Source organism: Mirounga angustirostris, unplaced genomic scaffold (genome assembly GCF_029215605.1).
Source record: "Mirounga angustirostris isolate CCGP_5_RB_7025 unplaced genomic scaffold, mMirAng1.0.hap1 SCAF_15, whole genome shotgun sequence".
NCBI classification, from domain to species: domain Eukaryota; kingdom Metazoa; phylum Chordata; class Mammalia; order Carnivora; family Phocidae; genus Mirounga; species Mirounga angustirostris.
In genome coordinates this window covers 58,179,598-58,203,908 of record NW_026991723.1, presented here as the reverse complement: position 1 = coordinate 58,203,908, position 24,311 = coordinate 58,179,598, and the positions used below count along the sequence as shown (strand labels likewise).

General features: G+C 43.6%; 1 protein-coding gene and 1 non-coding gene across 2 annotated transcripts in view; both read right to left on the bottom strand.

Annotated features, from left to right (window-relative positions):
* Positions 1-2,832: 2,832 nt before the first annotated feature.
* LOC123849755 (phospholipid-transporting ATPase FetA-like) overlaps positions 2,833-24,311 on the bottom strand; it is a 111,664-nt gene continuing 90,185 nt past the window's right edge. Inside the window, exons 15-25 of the mRNA XM_045882626.3 lie at positions 23,957-24,122; positions 20,136-20,324; positions 19,316-19,431; positions 14,883-15,047; positions 12,898-13,009; positions 11,411-11,516; positions 10,923-11,070; positions 5,471-5,716; positions 5,148-5,286; positions 3,955-4,085; positions 2,833-3,858 (exon numbers count right to left, since the gene is read on the bottom strand). Coding sequence (XP_045738582.2) covers positions 3,667-3,858; positions 3,955-4,085; positions 5,148-5,286; positions 5,471-5,716; positions 10,923-11,070; positions 11,411-11,516; positions 12,898-13,009; positions 14,883-15,047; positions 19,316-19,431; positions 20,136-20,324; positions 23,957-24,122 — 1,710 coding nt within the window. The 3' untranslated portion in view covers positions 2,833-3,666. The remainder of the gene's footprint in view (positions 3,859-3,954; positions 4,086-5,147; positions 5,287-5,470; positions 5,717-10,922; positions 11,071-11,410; positions 11,517-12,897; positions 13,010-14,882; positions 15,048-19,315; positions 19,432-20,135; positions 20,325-23,956; positions 24,123-24,311) is intronic.
* Positions 11,772-11,878, bottom strand: LOC123850303 (U6 spliceosomal RNA). The gene has a single exon (XR_006792270.1). It is a non-coding gene; the product is annotated as a U6 spliceosomal RNA (small nuclear RNA).

Genomic DNA, 24,311 nt, shown 5'->3' with positions numbered 1-24,311 from the left:
CTGAATTTCTGGCCCTTTTCTCCAGGTGGGTGAGGTGATTTAAAGTTGCATACTTGATTTTACACTCCCTTTTTTCAAGTCTTGTGTGGTCATCTCACCCCTCAGTTTGGAATGTGGCATGTGCTGTCTTGGATCCTCAGCAGAGATAGAGACTCATATCTCCCAAGATGTACATAAACCACTAGGAGAGGATGCTGATTGTTCAGGAGCTTTGGGGGATACCATAGGTCCAAATTATTTTCTTACAAATGCCTTATAAGGGAGACCATGAGTGGCCATGTTTCATAAAAACAGACCCCGAAAGTATAACTGAGCATTAGATACCAAAGGATAAGATTCATTTTGAAAGGACGGGGTAAGAGGCAAGTTTAGGACAAATGAAAAGTAGTAGATTATATTAATTTACTCATTCACTGAAAAACATTAATAATCTAAGTGCTAGTACTTAATACAATAATGGAACAAAATTCTTCTCCTCAAGGAGATCACCATGGCCTAGTAGAGAAGACAGAGAAGTAAATCACAACTAAAATAGGCATGTGAGTGATAATACATTCAAATCTTGGGAACTGAAAATAAGAGAAATGTACAGGTGGTCTAATATAAGGAAGGTCTGGTACAAGGAAGAGGCACCCAACTCAGAATAGGAGGTTGGGTGTCAGTGAAGGCTCCCAGAGGAATTGACCAAAGCTGAGAGTGAAGAGCAGTTAGACATTCACTAGACAAAGGAGGGAAGTTTATTCTAAGAGGAGAGAATACAAAGAGCCTAAGCATAGAGGCTTCTGAAGACAATGGAATCTTTGAGGAATTACAAATAGGTTGATATGGCAGAAATGAGAACATACAATGCAGAAAGTGGTGATAAAGCTGGAGAGGTAGGTAGCACCCAGGTAGAAAAGCTACAATGAGTCATTAAAGGATTTTAAACTGGCAAATGACATGATCTGATTTGTATTTGGAAAGGTCATTCTCTGTGGTATGGATGAAGGATTGGAAAGAAGCAGAGTCAGAGGCAGGGAGACCAAAGAGGCAGACGTTGCCATAATCTAGACAAGAAATGATGAAAGCAGTGGGACTGGGGACGAATAGTAAGGGACAGATTTCAAGACATTACTAAGATAGAGTATATGTAACTTGGTAAGGAATGGACTGGATAAGAAGGAAAGGGAGGAGTCCAGAAAGACTTCCAGGTTTCTGGTTTGAGCTAGTGGGTGGTGATGCTGTTCAGGAAAGAAGAAAACCAGGCAGGGAAGCAGATATGCTTTCATTTGTTCATTCATTCAACAGACATTTACTAAAGTCCTATTATATGCTGTGAATAGACAAGTATATCAATGGAATCAAGTATATTCCAATGCCCTGTGATTAAGTGTCACTGAGAGAGTTATGCACAGGGAAGCAAGTAAATAAATAGGACAGGTATATAAGTCACACTGAGGAATTAGGGGAAGCTCTTGGAAGAGACTGCCTAATCTGATCTTTCAAAAAAAAAAAAAATCGAGGGGAAATTCACATAAATACAATTCACCATTTTAAAGTATACAATTCAGTGGCATTTAGTACATTCATAATGTTTTTCAACCATCACCTCTATCTAGTTCCAACTATTCTGAGTTTTGAAGGGTGCCTAGGAGTTTGCTAGATGTAGAAAGGGGTGAGGGAAAACATTGTAGGATATAAGAGGGAAAACATTGTAGGATATAAACATAACATGTTTGATGACATGAAGACCAGAAGTGGCATGGCTGGAGTGAATACAGATAGGGCAGTAGTGGAAGGCAAGGCTAGAGAGGGTCCAATAATAAGATGTCCAAATTTTAAGTTTATATAGAAGGCATGGAAAGCCACTAAAGAGTGCAAAGCTGGGGTTTGACATGATCAATTCTGCTATTTATAAAGATTACTCTGGAAGTAGTATTGGTGATGCTTTAGATAGGGGAAAACGAGGAATGTGAGTTGGGAGATTTTACGCAGTAATTCAGATAAGAAATGATCAAAGTCTGAACAAGAGTAGTAATAATGGAGGGAACCAAAAACAAGAAATAATAAAGAGGGGCGCCTGGGTGGCTCAGTCGTTGAGCGTCTGCCTTCGGCTCAGGTCATGATCCCAGCTCCTGAGATCGAGTCCCGCATCGGGCTCCCTGCTCTGTGGGAAGCCTGCTTCTCCCTCTCCCACTCCCCCTGCTTGTGTTCCTGCTCTCGCTATCTCTTGCTCTGTCAAATTAATAAATAAAATCTTAAAAAAAAAAAAAGAAATAATAAAGAGGCAGAGTTTACATTACTTGATGACCTACTAGACATCAAACTCGAGGAAGAGTATAGGATGATTTCCATCACTGCCTTGGGTGACTGGGATGATGGTGACAGCATCCTGTGTGAAGTTTTGGGGGGAAATGATTAATACAGGTTGGTGGATTGAGTATGAATTTCCTAGGATTGAACTAAATGAAGGATTTCAAAATCAGTTTAATAAATGGATCTGGTTCTAAGAAAGATCTAAGAGAGTTTAGAATCTTTTTTCTGTTGGTAAATGAAGTCATGCATTTGGATGAAGTCACTCAGGAAAATCATACTAAGAAAGATAAGTAGAGAACCTAGTACTAATCTTTGGGAACCAATATTTAAGGTGTGTAAAGGGGATAAAGCTATATGGTTAAAGGATGTGGTCATACTGAGGCCAAGATAGAGTTTAGCAACAAAGGGCAGAAAAGTGCAATGGAGCTGAAGAAGAAGAGAAAGAGGGTGGGGAGGGCAGTGGGGATCTGTGGGCCAACAATACTGCTTGGACGTTATTGTCACTGGGATCCAACAGATCATACACATCTCTCCACTCCAAAATAAGCAATTTATTATTCCATAAACTTCTCAAAAACAACTTCCCGAGTACATACAATTTCTTCTCAAAGTAATTTTATGGAATGAAGACAAATGTTCATCAATTGTGGCTTATACCCCCTCAAGAAAAGATTTTTAAACATCCCCGGCAGTCTCCCTCTCCCAGTTCTGAAGCCTGAAAAGGTGTCAGTTCTTGGGTAAAAGGGGTCAACGAGAGGGGAAGAAGGCAAAATCTTGAGCTGTCTTATCAAGGCAGGAACCAGCTTTCTCTTTTTTTTGTTGTTCCAGAAACTCTCCTTCAGCTTTTTATGACCAATTTTTCATAGCTGCCTCCTTCTTTTGAGACACAGGGCCAGCAAAAGACTTACCCTGAATCCCCCAGATAAACCTGAGAAGGGTGTCTGGGTGGGATATGTTTGTGTGGGGCCGTGGCAAGGTTTATGGTTGCTCTGGGTGTGGGAAATAGGGCCCAAAGTAAGATTCTTAGGTCATATTTTTTTTTTCTCTTTCCCACATTGCCCCTCTTCACTCACCACTTCCATATTTGCTTGTCTGGATTAAAACTTGGAAGGGTTGGTGGAAGGGAGGCCTGACGTCACTTTTTCTTGAAATGCTGCAACTCTGACAGATATCTGGAGGCTCTTTCTTTACCTTTCCTTGCCTTACCTGGGCACAGCCTTCTAGGGAAGGAAGAGGCTGAGCCCCTGGAGTGAGCGCAGAAGGGCAGGTTTATGTTAGTTTCCCCGGGGCTCTAAATCCATCCTTATTCAGTTGTGTAATACAAGGGAGGAAGAGCAATGACTGATTCCTTTGGGGTTTCCCTAAGGGCCTCTACTTTTTAAAAGGAAAGCTGTTTTTCTTGAATACCCTGTCCTTCATTGTTTTCCCTGAAGTGATGAGGGCCCCAAAGCCCTGTTTGTGGGAGAATGCATAGGCAGAACGACGAGCACTTGTGTGTTTCAGTTTGGTCCGGGTAGGGGGTGGCAGTGGAGGTCTCGTGCAAAGATGAATTCTGTCCATAATCTATAGTCAGAGCATGGGGGACAGGGTTTTTATCCACAGAGGCAAAGGCAAAGAGGGCCATGAATTATATCTGGGTAGATTCCTTGTTCCACTCACCTTGTCCACGTTGACAGGCCAGAATAGTGGCTTGAGAAATTGGTACCCAATCACAGGCAAAATACAGAGGACCACGCTGAGGATAATAATCAGCCACATTTGTGGCAGGTTCAGAGTGTTTCTGGCCACACCTGTAAACAATGAGGTGGGAGAGGGCGGCTGAACCAGAGCCTAGAGGAAGGGGACAGTCATCTAGAACTTAGATACCTCTCCATTCCAAAGAAGGAAATTATTGGTTTGGAGACCATTAAGTTTCCTAATAATATAAATGCAGGGGCACCTGGGTGGCTCAGGTGGTTGAGCGTCTGCCTTTGGCTCAGGTCCTGATCCCAGGGTCCTGGGATCGAGCCCCACATTGGGCTCCTGGATCAGTGGGGAGCCTGCTTCTCCCTCTCCCTTGTCTTGCCCCCTGCTTATGCTCTCTCTCTATTTCTGTGTCTCAAATGAATAAATCAAATCTTAAAAAAAAAAAAAATGCGGAAGAATTACAGTGAGGTCCTTTGTACCGCTAAAGTCACAGGGAATTCACATGCCTTTAAAGGCTGGGCTGGGCAGGAGAGTGTGGGTAGGTTATAGGAATCCTGGAACATTGGCCTGGACACAAAAATGGGATACAGGGTTTTGGAGGGGAAAAATGAGTGACTTGATGAGAGGTGAGAGGCAGCTACATCTATTATCTATCCTCTCTGTATTTTGTTCCCATCAAAGTAGAATGAAAGGTAGGGAAATTAATATGGGAGACAATAAGGCAGTATGCCACAGTAGAAAGGATACTAGACTGGGAACCAGGAGAGCTAGATTTTTTAATTTTTATTTTAATTTTTATTTTTTTAAAGATTTTATTTATTTATTTGAGAGAGAATGAGGGAGAGCACATGAGAGAGGGGAGGGTCAGAGGGAGAAGGAGACTCCCTGCCGAGCAGGAAGCCCGATGCGGGACTCGATCCAGGGACTCCAGGATCATGACCTGAGCCGAAGGCAGTCGCTTAACCAGCTGAGCCACCCAGGCGCCCCCCTAGTTAGATTTTGAGTCCTTTTAGGGCAGAGACCATGTCTTATTCCTATCTATATTCACAGAGCCTAGTACATAGTAATAACTGCTTAGTGAACATTTATTAAACAAATGTACTTGGTTCACACTTCCCAACCCTATCCCCACCTCCTTGCCACACACTGGGTGGGCATAGCCTTACCTAGGAATTGGAAGACGTTGGGGAACGTTAGGCACAAGCCATCACTGTACAGGAAGATTAAGATGCAAAAGTAGAAACCCAGGCTACCCCAGGTGAAGATGTGGCTTATCACCGTCCAGTAGGTTGTATCCAGGGCAATCTGAAAAGCACTCTTTTATGTGCAATACTCTACAACCTCGGACATATCAGCCACCTCCCTTCTCCAGTCCGCAGTGGAGAATGATCCCTTCCCACTTTCTCTCCCACCTTCTTTCCCTTTCTTCCAGACAGGCTCCCCACCCAACCCTCCCCCCCAACCCCTCCCCCCGCACCCCCAGCCACACCTGCGTTGTGACCACGCACAGCAAGGCAGTCTGAACTATCAGGGAGAAGGACTGGTAGTCGGAGATCTCTTTCCCATCACTGCGCACTGAGTTGTGAACGGTCCTCATAGGGATAAAGAACAGCACGAAGGAACTATAGATCCCACGCACTAAACACTTCACAAATTCCTTCTTGTTGAAATAGAGGTTGTGCTGGCCTGGATCATACAGCTCTGGGAAGCGTAGACTCCATGTTTCATTCACATCCTGGAAGTACCAGAGGGTAAGGAGGAAGGCTCAGGGTCTCTCCATAGAAGGTCCCATCTCCATCAGAGTAGAAGTTTCTCTCCTCACTGTATCTGCTGACAGGCTGCCTAGGAGCTTCCTCATGGATTACTTGAGAAGTAGAACCAGAGAACAGAGCACTGACCACAGACCCTTCCTGAAGTCCTATACTCTAGGCAAGGGATCTAGGTAGTGGAAGAAAGCTAGGAGAAGGTCAAGGTGATGGTAAGGACCTGGAAGCAGTTAGGATAGGGGAGATGGGGGGTAATTAGGGTTGGAGGTAGCTGGAAGGGAGGATGGGAGCTTGGGATGGGGGGCAGTTGGTACATGAGTCCCCAGTTTTAAGTGTTCCTTTAGTTGAATATTTTTTTGTGTCAAAAGCCAATAAAAGGAGAGGGGGAAGCCAATGGGGACCAGCTAGTCACATGGAGGTTTCCATGTTCTGTGATGCTCTTCCCATTCCCATAGCTACCGGTGAACTCAGGTGACAGGATTCTCTATGTGAGTGCCACTGGATCATCTTCATCTCCTAAATCTGAAACTTTGGATAACAAAGCTTGGGGCTTGTTTTTGAGAGGTTGTGGATCCCTAGAATTAGCCCGTTGAAGCTTCATAGGACACAACTCATCTCTCTTGTTGCTCTGTGGCTAGCAGCTACCTTGTGGAGAATTTTACTTCCTACCCTGATGGAGACCAGGAACCATGATCCCATGATGTCCTCTTTCAGCTGCTTTTCTATTTATTGTCCCCAAGACTAGAGGTTGGGATAGAAGAGGAGGGAGAGGTATGGTACTAGGATCCCCAATGCCCAGGAAATTTCTGACAGGGACAGATGATATCCCATAGGCTGACCTCCTATGACTCAAAATATTATACCCACATTCTCATGCTTGGCATTCAGGACTCTCAACGAGGCCACCCTGCATTGGATTATTATCTCTGTATGGGTCTCTCCTTTCTTGAAGCGCCTTGCTTTACCTGGTCTTTCTCCAATAACTCTATTTCCTTTCCTTTTACCTTTTATACACATTCAATTTACTATAAAGCACAATTTCTATGTTTCTCTCTACAAAAATAAAATTGACACAGGAAAACTTGGATTTCTAAAACTGATGATTATTCTCTGTAGAGGAAGATTCTTTACTTTATCCATGATACCTCTCCAGGTGATGAGCTCCCTTCCTTGTTCTAGACATTATTCCATTTACAACTGACTTAGTAGAACTCAGGTCTTGTCCTCCCCACTCTTGGGAATACTCCTCAAGGGCCCAGGGGCTTTAGCCCTGACTAAGAGGCTTGCTGCTGGTCTTACCTGGTCAAACAGACTCAAGCCCAGGACAGGGAGGGAGGTGTAGACCAGGTTGTAGAAAGTGATAAACCAGGTATCATAAACAGTCTAGGAGAATACCAAGGAGATTTCTTAGATTCCTCTCTTTTCTAAAGTCCCAGCTCTACCTCCCAGGTTCAAGAGAGGCCCTTCTGGCCCCCACCTACCCATCACTACACTAACCTAGGGCAGGATTTGGATTTCAGAAATCTGACAGAGAAGGCTGACCCCCATCTCTATTTGGTCCTACTCTAGTTAGAACCCTGGGTCCCAGGCTGGGGCAAGGCCACATCAAGCTTGTTTGTGGCCAACCCTACAAGGTTGATTTGGACCAACCCTACCATGACCTGCACTGCCCATCCTTGCACAGAAAAGATCCAGAGTGCCTGCTAGGGAATGCTAGCTGTACCCCTGCACTCTCAGGCGTGTAAGCCTCTGGGTTCTTTTATCTGGGATTTATGGCATTCAGTAGCTTCTATAACACTGGACATTTTCTAACATTGGTAAGTAGAATAGACTCAATGACCCTTTCCTAGCTGGGTGCTCCATCCTGGGGCCCACAGAGGGCTCCTTTACTAGCCACAAGGGGTCAGCAAAACACACACATATGCATACACCTCTCACAAACTAAAATGGCTTTGTTAACACACTGGGGGTATATAAGTCTACTACTTTCCACTGAACAGTCTGTTTCCCCCAGAGCCCAAGGCAACAAAAGTAGTAGGTATTTCCCAATATAATCATTCCTGAGGTTGTTTTTCTTGGGAATCTGAGAACCCTGAAAAACTTCTCATAGGAAAAGGGATTCCTCGTAGAACATCAAAATCCAGGTGCCACTTCTTCCCGCTACTGTCGGGGAGATTTCATACTCAAATGTGGAATTAATTCATTAGAGCAACAACAGTGTATGTTTGGGCAGGGAGAAGGGGTGTTGGGGTGGGGAAGTAGAAGTAAGGGAAACTGTGTCTGAAGTATGGCTACAGGTAAACACCATAGCTAGCCTGTCTGGCAAAACTCAGAGGCCCCTTGAGGCTTAGCCTGCTCCATAAAAATTGTTTTGGATGCTAAAAAAACCTCCCAGGTCCAAGCATTTCCCCATATTATTTATGTTTGGAAACTAGGTCTCCATGTCAGGTAAAAAGTGAAAATATCTTATGGGAGAGTTTTGGAGGTAGGAATCAAGTTCAAGTCAGAGCCAAGGCAGAAAAGTTAGGGTTTGGAAATCTAAGGTTAAATGTAAGGTTAGGAGATGGGATCAGCATGGGTGAGGACCTTTATGCTTAACCGACTGAGCAACCCAGGTGGCCCCATGTGAGGAGCTTTATGGATGGATGGCAATATGTCATACACTGGTCTCTAGAAAAGAAAAAGGGTCTGAGATGGCTGAAGTGGGGGTGAGTAAAGAAGACCCAGCTGACCAGAGTGCGGAATACCACCTGATCTCCTACCTGTGCAGAGAACCCACTGAAGAAGGCATACCAGAAGTGCACCAGGGTGAAGGCAAAGTTTTTGTAAAAGAAGTAGCTGAGAAACTTGCACATGCGATTATAGGACCAGCGGCCATGGACCAAGAGTAGACGCTGAAGATAGTGGAACTGGGAGAAGGCGTAGTCACTGTTGAGCATGGCCTGCATTCCCTCCTGGCCGCTGATGCCAACCCCAATGTGGGCAGCTGCAAAGAAATCCCAGAAGCTTCTCAACCACAGAGCTTGTCTGCTGGGCTCCCAGCCTGGGAAGTGTCAAAGAAAGGCTGAGATCATGCTATACAAACCCCTTAGTTTACATTGGGAAACACTGCCCAGCTCAAAATGGCATACACTTAGTGGAGCCTTTTCTCTTTAGTGGATTGCCCTTTTCCTTAGCAGATTGTCAGAAAACAGCTCCTTCATCTGCACTGTTTTTTGGATGCTGCCACTCTGGAATGCCTGTCACGGCTAGGACTAGAAGGCTATCCTGGATGGTCTTTGTACCTGCTAGAGCCATCTAGGCTCTTCCCTGCTCTCTAGATGCTGAGGTAAAAATTTCTTGTTATCTTTTGAAGTCACTTACATCAATTAAAGATGCAGGATGGATGTCAATCTAACATAATATTTAATTACCGAAGTTCATCTAAAGAGCTAAAATCCAACTGTTAGGAGGAAATAAGTGATGCACATACTTTGTTAGTGAGAAGCAAGTTCTTCAAGAGGCCTAACCTGACTTTTTCTGGATAAAACAAGGATTATACTTGATGGAAAGTAAGACCGAAGTTCCTAAATGTTTTAATTAGTCTGTTGTAGTATACGGTAAATCCATTGATCTTCTGGTATATACCTATTGCAATGCTTAATGGAATAGTTGAAACCTCTAAGGCCCTAAAAACCAGAGAAGTTCTAGAAAGTGAGGAAAAGAGCAAGAACACTTTCTACTATTAAAGCCGAGGGTAGAATGTCTGCTAGTGTTTCCTGGATGGGGAGAGAGGTTGGACTACAGGACCTCTAGATGTTGTCCATATTTCATAGAACCACAAGCTGCTGGAAGCTAACAACATTCAGCTGAAATTAAAACTAGTTTCAGCCATTTGCTTCTATTGGCCCAAAGCATTAGTAAGTCGGCTATTCTCCTCCAGGGGAGTCAGGGCAAGTTCTCATGAACACTGCCTCAGGGGAGAAGAGATCCTTACATTGTGCCTCACAGCTAATTCCCTGGTTGAGCAGTCCTGTCTTCTGCCTAACATTGCTCAGGCATACAGTCTTCAAAAAAGGAACAGACTATGACTCTTGCCCAGGGGTTTTTTATGTAGGCTTTGATACCATCTTGGAAAGATGGTATGGTAGTTGCATGGCCTGTTCTGTGAATATATGCATATGTTCTTATTCCCATAAGAATAAGGCATATTTGTGTGTGTGTGTGTTAAGTGCATGAAGTTGAATTGTGTGTCTGCATAGGGACTGATGTATACAGGTGTAAATAAGTGGGAATGCAGGTATAGAGGAGCATGAATGAGGTTGTAAAACATTATAAATGTACAATACATATGATATGCAGGAGTGTGAACCACCAACACAGTGCCACCCAGGTTGGTTTTTGCCCATGGAGGAAGGGCAAGCCTTTGGTTGGAGGTTACTGTCCCCCATCCCTCACATGCCTTTGATCATGCTGACGTCATTGGCCCCATCCCCGATGGCCAGTGTCACCACCTTCTTGTACCTCTTCACCAGCTCTACCACTTGGGCCTTCTGAAGGGGTGTCATTCGGCAGCAGATTACCCCCTTGCACATGCACGCTGTTCGCAGCAGTTCCAACTCCAGGTTCCCTTCTAGAGCATAGGCCTGCAGTACCAGGACACACCCACATTTCAGGTTGCCCAAAAAGGCTCTCAGGACAGGATCTTCCTAGGCCCTTCCCCATATCCATACTCTCCTGTACTATATAGGTCAGGCAGTGGCTCCCAGGTGCTCCACTCCCAAGGGAGGCTAAGTCCCCAAGTCTGTGCTAGGCATCCTCATATCTGATCCAGCCTCCAATGGGAAACTGGTCAGCCTCTCTCACTGGGTCAAATAAGTTAACTGGGCTATAACGCCAAGTGACTTTTTAGAGGACCTGGTTCTGTTTGCTTTCCCTCTTCCCCTAACTGATAGGCCACATCAGTAGTGAAGAATTTGGATAAGGAAGGAACATGCCCTTGGCTTCTCTTTCCTCGTTATTCCTGCCTAGAGAAAGGTAGGGAGAAGTGTCTGTCAGGAAAGGGCACCAGAAGAGAGGGGAAAAAGGTGACTCATGAAATAGACAAGGGGTCTTAAAATTTCCCTGAAGCGGGCTGGACCTAGGAAAAAAATTCCTTGGGAGAAAAGAATAGAGTTATAGCTCTGTGTTGCCCACCAGACTGTAGCCATTGATGATCAAGCCATAGTTGCCATTGGGCACCTCCTCAGGCACTCTGAAGGGCATATGGGGCTTCGTGGTGAGGTAAATGTTTACTGGGTCTGATTCCAGTAGAGACTCAGGTTTCATCTTGACCCTTGCTGACCTGAAAGCCAAGAGTAGTAGTTAATGTCTGACTGAAAGCCCCAGAGCTTAGGAAAGTAAAAATGTCCCAGAATGAAAGTGGGCAAGGTAGACACAGAGCCTCTACAAAGCCCCAGCCAGCATCTCAAACTCGGCTGCCTCCTGAGAAATGCCATTGTCTCAGGTCCCTGACCGTCCACACACCACACTTCTCCAACTCCTTGAGCCCTAAAGATTCTTCACAAAATTATCTCAAATATTTTAGGTTTTTTTGTTTTCCCCTTCTGCATGTCTTCTTTGTTCCTTCTGACAGTGTGGGGGTCATACTAAATGAAGAGCTGTGGCAGTTCTCCCATCTGTACCTGAGTTCTTGCCGAACAGTCTCATCATTCTTGCCTTCCACGATGAACATCCCATCCATTTCATCCTCAAATATGTTGCAGGCATAGGCAATGTTTACAGCAGTCTCTGCAGGGAAGGGGGAACACTGGCCACATTTTGGCTGGGACAGGGTCTTTACAAAAGTGTATACATACATAGGCACTAAGGGTGGGCGGCAGAGCCCATTTGTCCACACTGGCCATGGATGCAGTCAAAGTATGTTTTTCATGAGTCAGTGGAGACCATATTCAAACACACAGGAACGGTCAGCCTAGTACAGACTTGTGAGTTACTTATCAATAACTAGGATCATTCTGGCTTCGTCTTTTTTTTCTTTCATTTTTTAACATGGAACACTTCACGAATTTGCATGGCATCCTTGTGCAGGGGCCATGCTAACCTTCTGCGTATCATTCCAATTTTAGTATATGTGCCGCTGAAGCCCGCACCATTCTGCTGTAGCCTTCCAACAGGGCCTTCCCCTATTTCCTAAAACAACTCCACTCTGTATCCACTTCTCCAAACAGTCAGCATGTATTTCCCTGTGCCTGCTTTTATGCCAGATTTTATGGGGGACTGGGATATGTTTTGGTTATGGTCTTTTCTTTACATCAAGAACTCTAGAATTTGGACTGAATTCATACTAAGGAAAAAAATTTACAAAAATTAAATCCTGAACCCTCACTGCAAGTGGTACCAAAATTCAGAGGAGAGATTGCATAGAAAGTCATAGAAACTTTCTTGGGAGAAGACTCTGAAGGATGAGTAAGACTCGTTTAGGGGAAGGCAAAAACATTTCAAAGGGGTAAACAACCCAAACAGAGGCCCTAGAGTAGGAACTGGATTGTTTGGGACACTAAAGATAACGGTCACATATGTAGGTAGCAACAGATTATCAAGAACTCAGACAGTGGAGTCTGACTTTACCACATAAAGTGTCTGAAGGTTTCTGAGCAGAGGAATAACATATAAAAGTAGTATATTTTAGTAAGATTAAGCTGATGGTTGTAAGTAGGCTATACGGAAATCAATAAGGACAAGAGACAGCGATCAGAAGTTTTTTGCAGAAGTACAATCAACGGGACAAAGGTTGAACTAGGGTGGTGGCATAGTCAAGGGCATCTTCAGAAGACTTGGTGGGACATGGTGAGATATGAATCTTTGGGACAACAGAGAGGGTATAGTCAAAGGTAATTCCAAAGTTTTTAACTTGTGGGTTCCTGGATGACAGGGGTCATGTCTGATTGAATCATCTCTGTGTCCCCACTGCCTAATACAGAATCCAGCATAAAGTATACTCTTAGAAAACTGTGTACAAGACTAGGAGTGAAGGTGTCCTGTAAGGACTTGACCTGGATTATAAGGTATTTGTCAAATAAATGGCTAAGGAAAAAAGAAGATGCAAAATAAAAGAAATGGCTAAGGTGGACAGAGAAGAGGACTGGTCAAGTGAGGAGCTCCCCCTTACCTTGCTTATCTCCAGTTAAGACCCACATCTTAATTTTGGCTTTGTTCAGGGTGGTGATTGTCTCAGGTACACCATCCTGCAGCTTGTCTTCTATGGCTGTGGCCCCTAACAGCTTTGAACAGAGAGAGCAGTGAGTGAGGAACAGGGGAATGTCACAGCATTTAGTGCTACCCAGCAACTCAATGGGCACCTCATCATCCTCTTTAGCAAGCTGGCTCTGTCCTGACATGAGGATCCAAATGGTATAAAATTCAGCACCCTCTGCCTCTCAACAGATGCAGGTTTTCAACCACATAAATCAAATTTAGACACAGAATGTTAGGGATCAAAGAGGGAAAAGACTTGCCCAAGTCATACATGAAGCTGTGTGCCACTTCTAAACCATCTGTTTCTCAACATACTTTCACTGCTCTTTTGCTTCACAGCACACTTCCTGGCTTTCCAGTGCTGACCATAGGGATGGGCACCAGGACTCAGTCTGAGGAACTGACAGATGGACAAACAATTGGCTGATTTCTGCTAGGCCTCCAGAAGGACAGACTAGAAATACTAACCACAGAACTGATGATGGAAGGACATGTGTGACCTTTGGAATCTCTGTTTTCCCATTTGGTATCAGCAATGTCTCTTTTAATAGCAGAGCCAGCCTGTGTCAGTCTGATCAAAAACTTTGGGGTCATTCTTAACTTCTCTTTCTCTCATATCCTATAATCTAATATATTAGCAAATTCTGTTGGCTCTACCTTTAAAAAATGTACAGAATTTGACGACTCCTCACCACTTCCACTACTTCTATCTGGTCCAAGCCATCATCATGTCTCACCTGCACTATTACAACTATCTTCTAATTTGTCTCCCTGGGTCTGTCCTTGCTCCCCTATAGTATAATCTCAACACAGCAGCCAAAGTGATTGTTTTAAAAGCCATCACATCAGGGTGCCTGGGTGGCCCAGTCAGTTGGGCGTCTGACTCTTGATTTTGGCTCAGGTCGTGATCACAGGGTCCTGGGATCGAGCCCCACATCTGGCTTTGCACTCAGAGCAGAGTCTGCTTGTCCTTCTCCCTCTGCTCCTCCCCTACTCGCACTCTCTCTCTCTCTCAAATAAATAAATAATAAACAAACAAACAAGTAAGTCTTTTTTAAAAGAGCTATCACATCACTTCTTTGGTTGAATTCTTCAATGGCTTTCCATATCTCATTGTAAGTACTTATACTGGCTTATGAGGGCACTCTACTACTTCTCTGTCTCATGTCCTTTTATTCTCTCCTCCTCACTTACACTGTATCAGCCACACTAGTTGACTTGCTGTTCAACTAACAAGTTAGGCCTACTCCTGTTTCAGGGCTTCCACTCATGCCATTCCCTCTGTCTGGAAAGTTAATTCCCCAGAGATCTGTTTGGCTTGCCACCTTCTTCAGGTTTCTGCTCAGACTAAGTGAAGACTAAGTACCCTATATAAAATAGTAACTATACTCTGGCCTCTCCAAAACATTCATGCATATGCTGGTAACTCCTTAGCTTTCTCCCTGGCTGTATTTTCTCCCATAGCACTTTCATTATCTAACATACTATATATGTTACTTTTTTGTCTATTTTGTCTGCTGCTACATGCTCAGGGCTTAATACATGCCTGGCACATAGAAGGCACTTAATAAATATGTTGAATAAATGAGTGAATATTTCCATCAATTAGTTCTGGATTATCTAATCTGTGTATTATTCAGATCCTCATTTTTCCCAGATTACTTAGCTTCTGTGAGAGCTTTGGGATAAAATTTATAACTAGTGCATTCCCCCCCCCCCCCATGATTTATGGATTTCAAAGATCCAGGACATCCTGAATCAGCTTGGATTCCAGTATCCTGTATCCGGAGAGCCTGAACCTATTGATTTGCTGGAAGCCACTTTCAGAGACCTTGCTCAGTCTGCTGACTGCAACCCCCAATCCTGCCCCCAGTCTGTTCCTGGCTTCCTCACACTAACCATCAAGTCTTTTTCTATCTCTTCATAGACATCTGACATTTTATCTTCCCGATTTTCCAAAGACAGGCAGGCTTCACTGTGCTTCTTGCTCCAGGCCTGGTAGAATGCATTATCCAGTTCTCGGTAGGCCACCATGAGGGTGCGGAGGCCTTCAACAGCAAAATCCTGGAAGACATGTGTGTACACTGAGTAGGCCTGGGCTGGGTGAGGGCTGAGTTTAGGAAGGGGCAGACTGACCCCACCGACCCATTTGCCTGCAAAATAGGATTTAATGATTAGTACCATGGGGCTAGTACCTAGCTTAACCACAAAACAACCATCGAGCTTTCTCAGCAAAATGTACTAAAGGTGGGGCCAGCATAGCTGAGGGCAAAGTTTGAAAGTACTTCTGAAATATAGAAAGTTCTAGCTTTTACCTGTAGTTAGATAATTTGCTGTGTGACCCTGGGAAAAATTAAGGCTTCTAGATTTCTTTGTTGTAAAATTGGGATAATAATTCACTGCTTACAGAGAGGATAATGATGTCTGTAATATGAGAATGGAATACTAAAGTAAAAAGGAGTTGTTATAAAACATAATCAAAGGACTTACTATTTTCTACAAGCATACATTCATGTTTAAAAAAAGATCTTATTTATTTGTTTGATAGAGAGAGAGATAGCAAGAGCAGGAACACAAGCAGGGGGAGCAGGAGAGGGAGAAGCAGGCTCCCCCGCTGAACAGGGAGCCTGACCAGGACCCTGGGATCATGACCAGAGCCGAAGGCAGACACTTAACTGACTGAGCCACCCAGGCGCCCCATATATTCATTTTATTTTCCTCTTTCCCTACCTTCCTTCAAGCATCCAACAGGCCCCTCAAAAGCACACACACGTGTATATTTGTCTACAGCTGATTGGCTCAGTTGATTAGCCACAGCCAACTGTGTTAGTGAGGCACTGCGGAAATGCTCTCTGGGTGAGCTAGCATCTTTTTGCTCTGTGACCACCAGTATATCCCAACTAACCACAGTTAACTATCTTGTAAAGTATCCTCTTGGTCGTAAGGAGAGCTGGGTGAGAGTGTGGGTAGTTTAGGGCAGAACTCATATCCAACTGAGGGTGAGTTAGAAGATTTTATGTCCTGAGAACTGCACATGAATAAATATTCTACATGATCACTGTTATAGTAAGCTTCAAAATAATTCACTTTGGCATTTTAAGAGCAAAGAGAAAAAGAATTTTATCATCCTGATATTCTGCTCTTAGTTCCCTGTGAAACTCCTCAGTGTTTGACATTAGTTGTCAGGTGAAATGAACATAAAACAATATATGTATGGAATGCCATCTCTTAAAACTCTGTACTGTTAGCAGATGAAGCTATGAAAAGAAGCCTGAGAGAAGATCTCAGAGACTTCTTAGAAGGAAGAGATATGACAGAAACTGATCTTGCATAGGATATTAAACAAGGTTTAACACACTGACAGATTCTTAATTCATTCAACAAATAATTTAGCAGTCTGTGGTTGAAGTTATTTCTTACTTACCCCTTACTTGCGTTTTTTTCTTTTCTATTGTGGTGAGCAAATCCTGACTGCTGCTTGTTTTTATATGACCTGTTTGCTGATTCCTGTCTGAGAGGGCCTGGAGCTGTGCTTTTTTTTTTTTTTTTTTTTTGACAGAGAGAGACACAGTGAGAGCGGGAACACAAGCAGGGAGAGTGGGAGAGGGAGAAGCAGGCTCACCGAGCGGGGAGCCTGATGCAGGGCTTGATCCCAGGACCCCGGATCATGACCTGAGCCGAAGACAGACACTTAACAATCAGCCACCCAGGTGCCCCTGGAGCTGTGCTTTTGTAAGAGTTTTTGAATCTTGACTCCTGAGTGTGAGCTTCACTCTTACAAGTTTATCATCTGTGGTTAACAGACTGTAGTGTAGTCAGGCTTTATTATGGGTGTCTGTTAAGGTGGGTAGCAGGACACAGGTCAAAAGATCTGAAACAATTTTATGACCCCTTTGGAGCCAGCCCGTGGAAATGCTCTCTGAGAAGATACCCTAATTCATGTGTTCTGGAAGGTTAAAAGGTAAGTTTTTCAGGGGCGCCTAGGTGGCTCAGTCGTTAAGCCTCTGCCTTCGGCTCAGGTCATGATCCCAGGGTCCTGGGATCAAGCCCCGCATCGGGCTCCCTGCTCGGCGGGAAGCCTGCTTCTCCCTCTCCCACTCCCCCTGCTTGTGTTCCCTCTCTCGCTGTGTCTCTCTCTGTCAAATAAATAAATAAAATCTTAAAAAAAAAAAGATAAGTTTTTCAGACTAGCCCATAAAAAATACCGTGGCCTCTGGGAAACACTATAGGACATAAGAACTGTCCTGTGTGGGATACTTCACGGATTGTTTTTTGAAAACCTGAAATATAATGTATAGATCATAAAATTCACACTTTTACAGTATACAAATCAGCGGTTAAAAAAATTATACTCTTAAAGTTGTGCATCCATCACTACTAATTCCAGAACATTTTCATCACTCCCAAAGGAAACCCTGTACCCATTAGCAGTCATTCCCATTCTCTTTTCCCCTAGCCCTTGGCAACCACTAACCTACTTGTTTCTACTGATTTGCTTATTCTGGATATTTCACATAAATGAAATTATACAATATGTGGCCTTTTGTGACTGGCTTCTTTCCCTTAACATAATGTTTTCAAGGCTCATCTGCATGTATCAGTATGTCATTCCTTTTTGGGACTGAATAATATTTGTTGTTTAGATATACCACACTTTATTTATCTATTCATCTGTGCCATTCTTGATGGGCATTTGGGTTGTTGCTACTTTTTCACTATTATAGATAATGCTGCTATAAACATTTGTGTACAAGTTTTTGTGAAGATGTATATTTTCATTTCTCTTGGGAATATACCTAGGAGTGGAATTGCTGGGTCATATGATAGCTCTACACTTAACTTTTTCAGGAACTGCCAGACTGTTTTCTAAAATGACTGCATCAGGGGGTGCCTGGGTGGCTCAATCCCTTAGACTGACTGCATCATTTTACATTTCTATCAGCAATGTATGAAGGTTACAATTTCTCTATACCTTTGCCATTACTTATTATTATCTGATCACCTAGCTATCCTGGTGGTGTGAAGTAGTATCTTGAAGTTTTTTTTTTTTTTTTTAAAGATTTTATTTATTTATTTGAGAGAGAGAGAATGAGAGACAGAGAGCACGAGAGGGAAGAGGGTCAGAGGGAGAAGCAGACTCCCCGCCGAGCAGGGAGCCCGATGCGGGACTCGATCCCGGGACTCCAGGATCATGACCTGAGCCGAAGGCAGTCACTTAACCAACTGAGCCACCCAGGCGCCCTTTTTTTTTTTTTTTTTTTTAAAGATATCTTGAAGTTTTGATTTGCATTTTCCTAAAAGCTAATGAAACTGAATATCTTTTCATGTGCTTATTGACTATCTGTTCTCTGACGTGATTATGTGTTAATGTGGGTCAAACCAAAATGGCTTAATAAAATAGCATTTTCTCCAACCTATTTCTTCTTTAAAATATTTTTTTCTGATCTGCCCCTCTCCCATGCCATCTTCTGTCCTATTCCCTCAACCCCCCCCCTTTTTTTTTTAAAGATTTTATTTATTTATTTGAGACAGAGAGAATGAGAGACAGAGAGCATGAGAGGGAGGAGGGTCAGAGGGAGAAGCAGACTCCCTGCCGAGCAGGGAGCCCAATGCGGGACTCGATCCCGGGACTCCAGGATCATGACCTGAGCCGAAGGCAGTCGCTTAACCAACTGAGCCACCCAGGCGCCCTCCCTCAACCCTTTATATATCTAGGTTTATGAGTAGAAATCCTGGGGAGCATAGATTTGGTTTTCCTTTTCAACGCCAGAAGGCTGGATCCATTCTCTTTCAGATCCATCTCAAATCCTAGAGGGTAGAAGTAGGGTGGGTAGGCAGGGAGGAAGGTACCCCTGGGGATTCTAATCTTGTGATAACAGAGGATGGTAACATACAACAGTCTCATAAAGATCCCAAGCCTGGTGCTTTCTCCTCCATACCTTCAAAGCTGCACGGTCGCATCATGGCTGGTGAAGTAGCGCCTCCCATACCAGCAGGCCCAATTCTGAAGCAAATTCTAGGTCTGACCATGGGACCTCCTGAGCCAGGAATCACAGAGAGAACCATTTTGATTGGGGTAAGGCTCCCACAGACACAACCCTCATTATGCTTTTGGGATCCTTTGCCATCTAGCTTCTTGCCACAGAGGTTGGCAATGCAGTCAGTAGGAATGCCACACAATGAGGTAGTTTCTATTCTTCCATCAATTAAAGAGACACAGACACTAATATACACCCATACAGAAACACAAGGACACAAAGACATATGTGTGGATCCTAATCCGTGTACAAAGACCACCCACAGCTTCCCTGCCCTGCAACCTATACACTTACATCTAAATGTTCCATGGTCACATCTCTGAGGGATGTACAGGACGGATGGAGCCGCCGACAGAGGACGGTGTCTGCACCCTTGCAGAATAACATTACTCGATCTTCAGGTGTCCTCACTAAGGATAAACAAATTGGGCAGAGTAACCATATAGGCGCATTGTTACAAGAACTTGTCTGGGCCACTGAGGGATGGCATGAGGCTGTTCCCGTGACATTTGTTTCCGATGCTCTTGGGGGCAAAGCACTCATTGAGTGGTCACAGAGGATAAATGATGCAGTTAGTAAATGCTGGTGGAAGTGGGAGGAGACCTTATGCAACCAGTTCTTCCATGGGTTCAATCTCATCTTGGAAGACTCTGATGCGGAATCACATTTAGCTCCCCAAGTCCAAGTTCCAGACCAAGGCCCATACCTAGTAAGGACCAAGAATGAAGAATGACCTTCTTCCTCTTCAGTCTGAGGCTCAAACTAATTGAGAATAAGATAGTATGAATTTCCCTTAATTGTCTGCCCCTATCTCTTACTCCAGGTTCAGGCTTTATGGGTTTATTCTCTGTTCTTATCTTGGCTCTGGGGGTTCAGACAAGCCACTATCCAGGAACACTAAAGAAGTATATGGTAGCAAGCTCCCAAAGAGAAAATATATAGGGTATGTGAGGGAGAAAGTAGGAATGGCTATGTATTGTATTTGAGGTACGATACCTTTGAGAAGGCATGTGAGTGGGAGAAAGCATTTGTGTGTAGATAAAAGAGAAAGTCAATGTGTGAATGTGTATGAAAGACAAATAAGGGGAGAGGACTGACTAAGAGGGGCACCTACCAATAACAGACATCCTCTTGCGTACATTGTTGAAGTCCAAAATAGCCAGCAGTTGGTAGACTTTGGTCTCACCCATTTCAACTACCACGATCGTCTCAGATGTGCGGGATCGGAACACAAAGCCGAAGTTCCTGGCAGCAGTGACGAGGGCACCTTCATCCGGGGACTGAGCCTGGTACATCAGCTTACCTGGCAGGAGAGAGGAGCACACAGAGATGTGCAGCTGAAGTCAACCGGGCTTATGTGAAGATAAAGCCCAAGAGGGAACATTTTTCTTCAAACTTCCTCACAAGTTTGGCTCTAAAAAGCTAGGTTGCATACGGGTCAGTTTTTTTTTTCCTTTCCAATATTTCCAACTTATTTCACAGACTTGAGTTAGTATTGTAGAGGCACATGGTACAGGCAATATACACAAATGAACAAAACATAGTTCACTCTCTGATTTTGGTGGGTAAAGATGGGTCAGAAGGCTTGTTAAAAATGCAGGTTCCTGGGCCCCACTCAAACTTACTGAATCCAGAATCACAAAATACTGGAGGAGGGCTCAGGAAATTGAATTTTTAACAAATCTCCTGGGTGAGTTTCATGCAGGTTGTTCTGGGTAAACTGCTCCTATATAAGATGGGCTATACTTTTTTTTTTTATTTTTAAGATTTTATTTATTTATTTGACAGAGAGAGACAGAGCAAGAGAAGGAACACAAGCAGGGGGAGTGGGAGAGGGAGAAGCAGGCTTCCCGCTGAGCAGGGAGCCCGATATGGGGCTCAATCCCGGGACCCTGGGATCATGACCTGAGTCAAAGGCAGACGCTTAATGACTGAGCCACCCAGGCATCCCAAGACTGGCTATACTTTGATGAACACTCCTATAAGATAGGACAATAAGGATAGGACATATAGAACAGGATAATAGGATTGATGATAATAAGACTGATGATTTAATAAACAATTAAAAAAATATATATATAAATGAATATTGTCACCTTTGAAACTCTCATCCTGGGAAGCTAAATGATTCACTCTGTTGAATCAGTCTGTCAATCTTATATTACTCAAGACATTTCTGTAACTCCTCTTGAATTTTTTTTACAGCAGAGTAAAATAAAATTTATTCTTTTCCATTTTGCCATTATAAAATAATTTTAACTCATAGTTTTCAGGGTCCACTATTGAAAAAATACTTTCCTAGATTGTGAAGAAACACTTCAGAAAGTTAACAACAAAAACCTTTGAGGGGGGGCGCCTGGGTGGCTCAGTTGGTTAAGCGACTGCCTTCGGCTCAGGTCATGATCCTGGAGTCCCAGGATCGAGTCCCGCATCGGGCTCCCTGCTCAGCGGGGAGTCTGCTTCTCCCTCTGGCCCTCCCCCTCTCATGTGCTCTCTCTCTCTCAAATAAATAAAATCTTTAAAAAAAACCCAAAAAACCTTTGAGGGGTGCCTGGGTGGCTCAGTCCGTTAAGCATCTGCCTTTGGTCAGGTCATAATCTCAGGGTGCTGGGACTGAGCCCCGCGTTGGGCTCCCTGCTCAGTGTGGAGTCTGCTTCTCCCTCTCCCTCTACCCCCTCCCTGCTTGTGTGCCCACGCTCTCTCTCTCTCAAATAAATAAAATCTTAAAAAAAGAAAAACCTTGAATTCAATCCTCAGTTGTGACATCTATTATTTTTTTCTCATCATGAACTACTGTATTCTAATAACTGCTTGAAATTATTTTGGTCATAAAGAGACTGGAACAAAAACTGCACTGATGAATGCAAACACTGTAGCACTGAAAAATGCATAACTCCTCTTTTACAATATCACCACAACCTGAGGTATATTTTGGATTATTTCTCTTCTGAAGGTGAATTTGATTTTTAAAAACAGTCACGCATCATCAGAGTCTTATACTTGTGAATAAGGCACATGGGACATATAATTTTAGGTCAGATATAAGTTGTATCTATGGGACAGTAAGACTATTTTCTTGTTTCCTACCTTGTTACTTAAGGCAATAAACAAAGACAATTCCAAATATGCTTCAAATAATAGCAACTTGTTAGAATGTCAGGTCTGGAGACACCTGTGGTGGTGCAGGATCTCACGGCACCAGGAGACATGAGATTTGGGTTCTTTTTATTATTTTTATTACTATTATTATTATTATTTTTGTGTGTGTGGTGGGCAGCAAAGTAAAGTTTGAGAGTAATACAAAGCTCCCGAAGAGGGAGGGGACCTGAGATGGGTTCTTATCTCTGCTTTCTTAACTGTAAGATTTTAGGCAAGTCATTTAATCTCGTTTAGCTTCAGTTTCCCTTTCTATAAAACTGGGGTCATTTTTCTTGTTCTGCTTACTTAAGAGGGCTGTTGTGAAGATTGTGGGAGATGATATAAATGTAAGCAATTTGGGGTGCGTGGGTGGCTCAGTCAGTTAAGTGGCTGCCTTTGGCTCAGGTTGTGATCTTGGGGTCTTGGGATGGAGCTCTGCGTCTGGCTCCCTGCTCAGCGGGGAGTCTGCTTCTCCCTCTTCCTCTGACCCTCCCCCCTCTTCATGCTCTCACTCTCTCAAATGGATAAATTTTTAAAAATCTTAAAAAAAATAAATGCTGGCGCCTGGGTGGCTCAGTTGGTTAAGCGACTGCCTTCGGCTCAGGTCATGATCCTGGAGTCCCAGGATCGAGTCCCGCATCGGGCGCCCTGCTCGGCAGGAGTCTGCTTCTCCCTCTGACCCTCCTCCCTCTCATGCTCTCTCTATCTCATTCTCTCTCAAATGAATAAATAAAATCTTTAAAAAAAAAAATAAATGCAAGCAATTTGTAAAACTGTAAAGCGATATACAAATACAAGGTGCTATTAAGGGTAGTATTATATTAAAGGTACATTAATTTTATTTTATTTATTTATTTATTTATTTAAAAGATTTTATTTATTTATTTGACAGAGAGAGACACAGCGAGAGAGGGAACACAAGCAGGGGGAGTGGGAGAGGGAGAAGCAGGCTCCCCGCAGAGCAGGGAGCCCAATGCGGGACTCGATCCCAGGACCCTGGGATCATGACCTGAGCTGAAGGCAGTCGCTTAACCAACTGAGCCACCCAGGCGCCCAAAGGTACATTAATTTTAAAGGATATGATTTATTTGGTTGCCTAAACTCTTGTTACCAAAAAAAAAAAAACAAAACCTTCTTAATATTTTTTTTAATATTTTTTTAAAGTAGGGTCCATGCCTAGCGTGGAGCCCAACGTGGGGCCTGAACCCATGACCTTGAGATCAATACCAGAGCTGAGACCAAGAATCAGATGCTCAACCGACTGAGTCACCCAAATGCTCCAAAAGCCTTCTTAATTTTTAATCAGTCATTTCTCATTCATTGTTTCTAAAAGAGGTTTAAGTAAATTCATGGATGTCCCAGTCGTATTTGGTTACTAAAGAAACTAGGATATGTGGGGATACCATGAAATTGTGAAGCAACAAGAGGACAACTCAACTCATCCTTCAGGAAGTCTTGTCAGAGATAATGGGGCTGATCTTGGGGACAATTCAGATAGACTCTGTGACCGAACATTGCTGAATCTCAGTATCAGAAGCCCCCTAGATAGCATCAAGTTTGACCCCTTTCCAATGACTGAATCTTCTTTAAGACTAAGAGGTTGTCTTCTACTTGAGTATCTCCAGTGACTATCCATCACACAGGATGCTTGCCTATCCATCCCACTGCTGGACAACGCTCCCTATTAGAAAGCTCTTAGATTAAGCCATTACAAATGATACCAAACCAACCCCACCTGTAGCCATCCTAGATTCTATGACATATTCTCAGTCAATGAGTCCTCGGGCCCCTCCTCACCTTCCACTTTCTCTTCTGACATCACAGTATGACACAATGAGAGTGAGAGGAAAAACAAGTGCACCCAGCGATCTCCCTTTTTCACTGCTTCCACCAAAGTCTTGTCATAAAATGAAAACTTAGGATCAGCCAGTTTGTTGTAGGAGAAGTCGACCTTTTCTGTTTCCTGGAACACATAAACCAGAACAAACTTCTCAGTGGCAGCCTGACACTTTACAGAAGGTCTATTTGGGGACAACTTCTGGAATGTGATGAGAACTCTTAGGAGGATGATGGGAAGAGAAAATCAAGATAAATGGAGGAGACTCTGGCTGGTTTCTAAGGCCTCTGTAGCTCTGGACCATCCATTCACTTG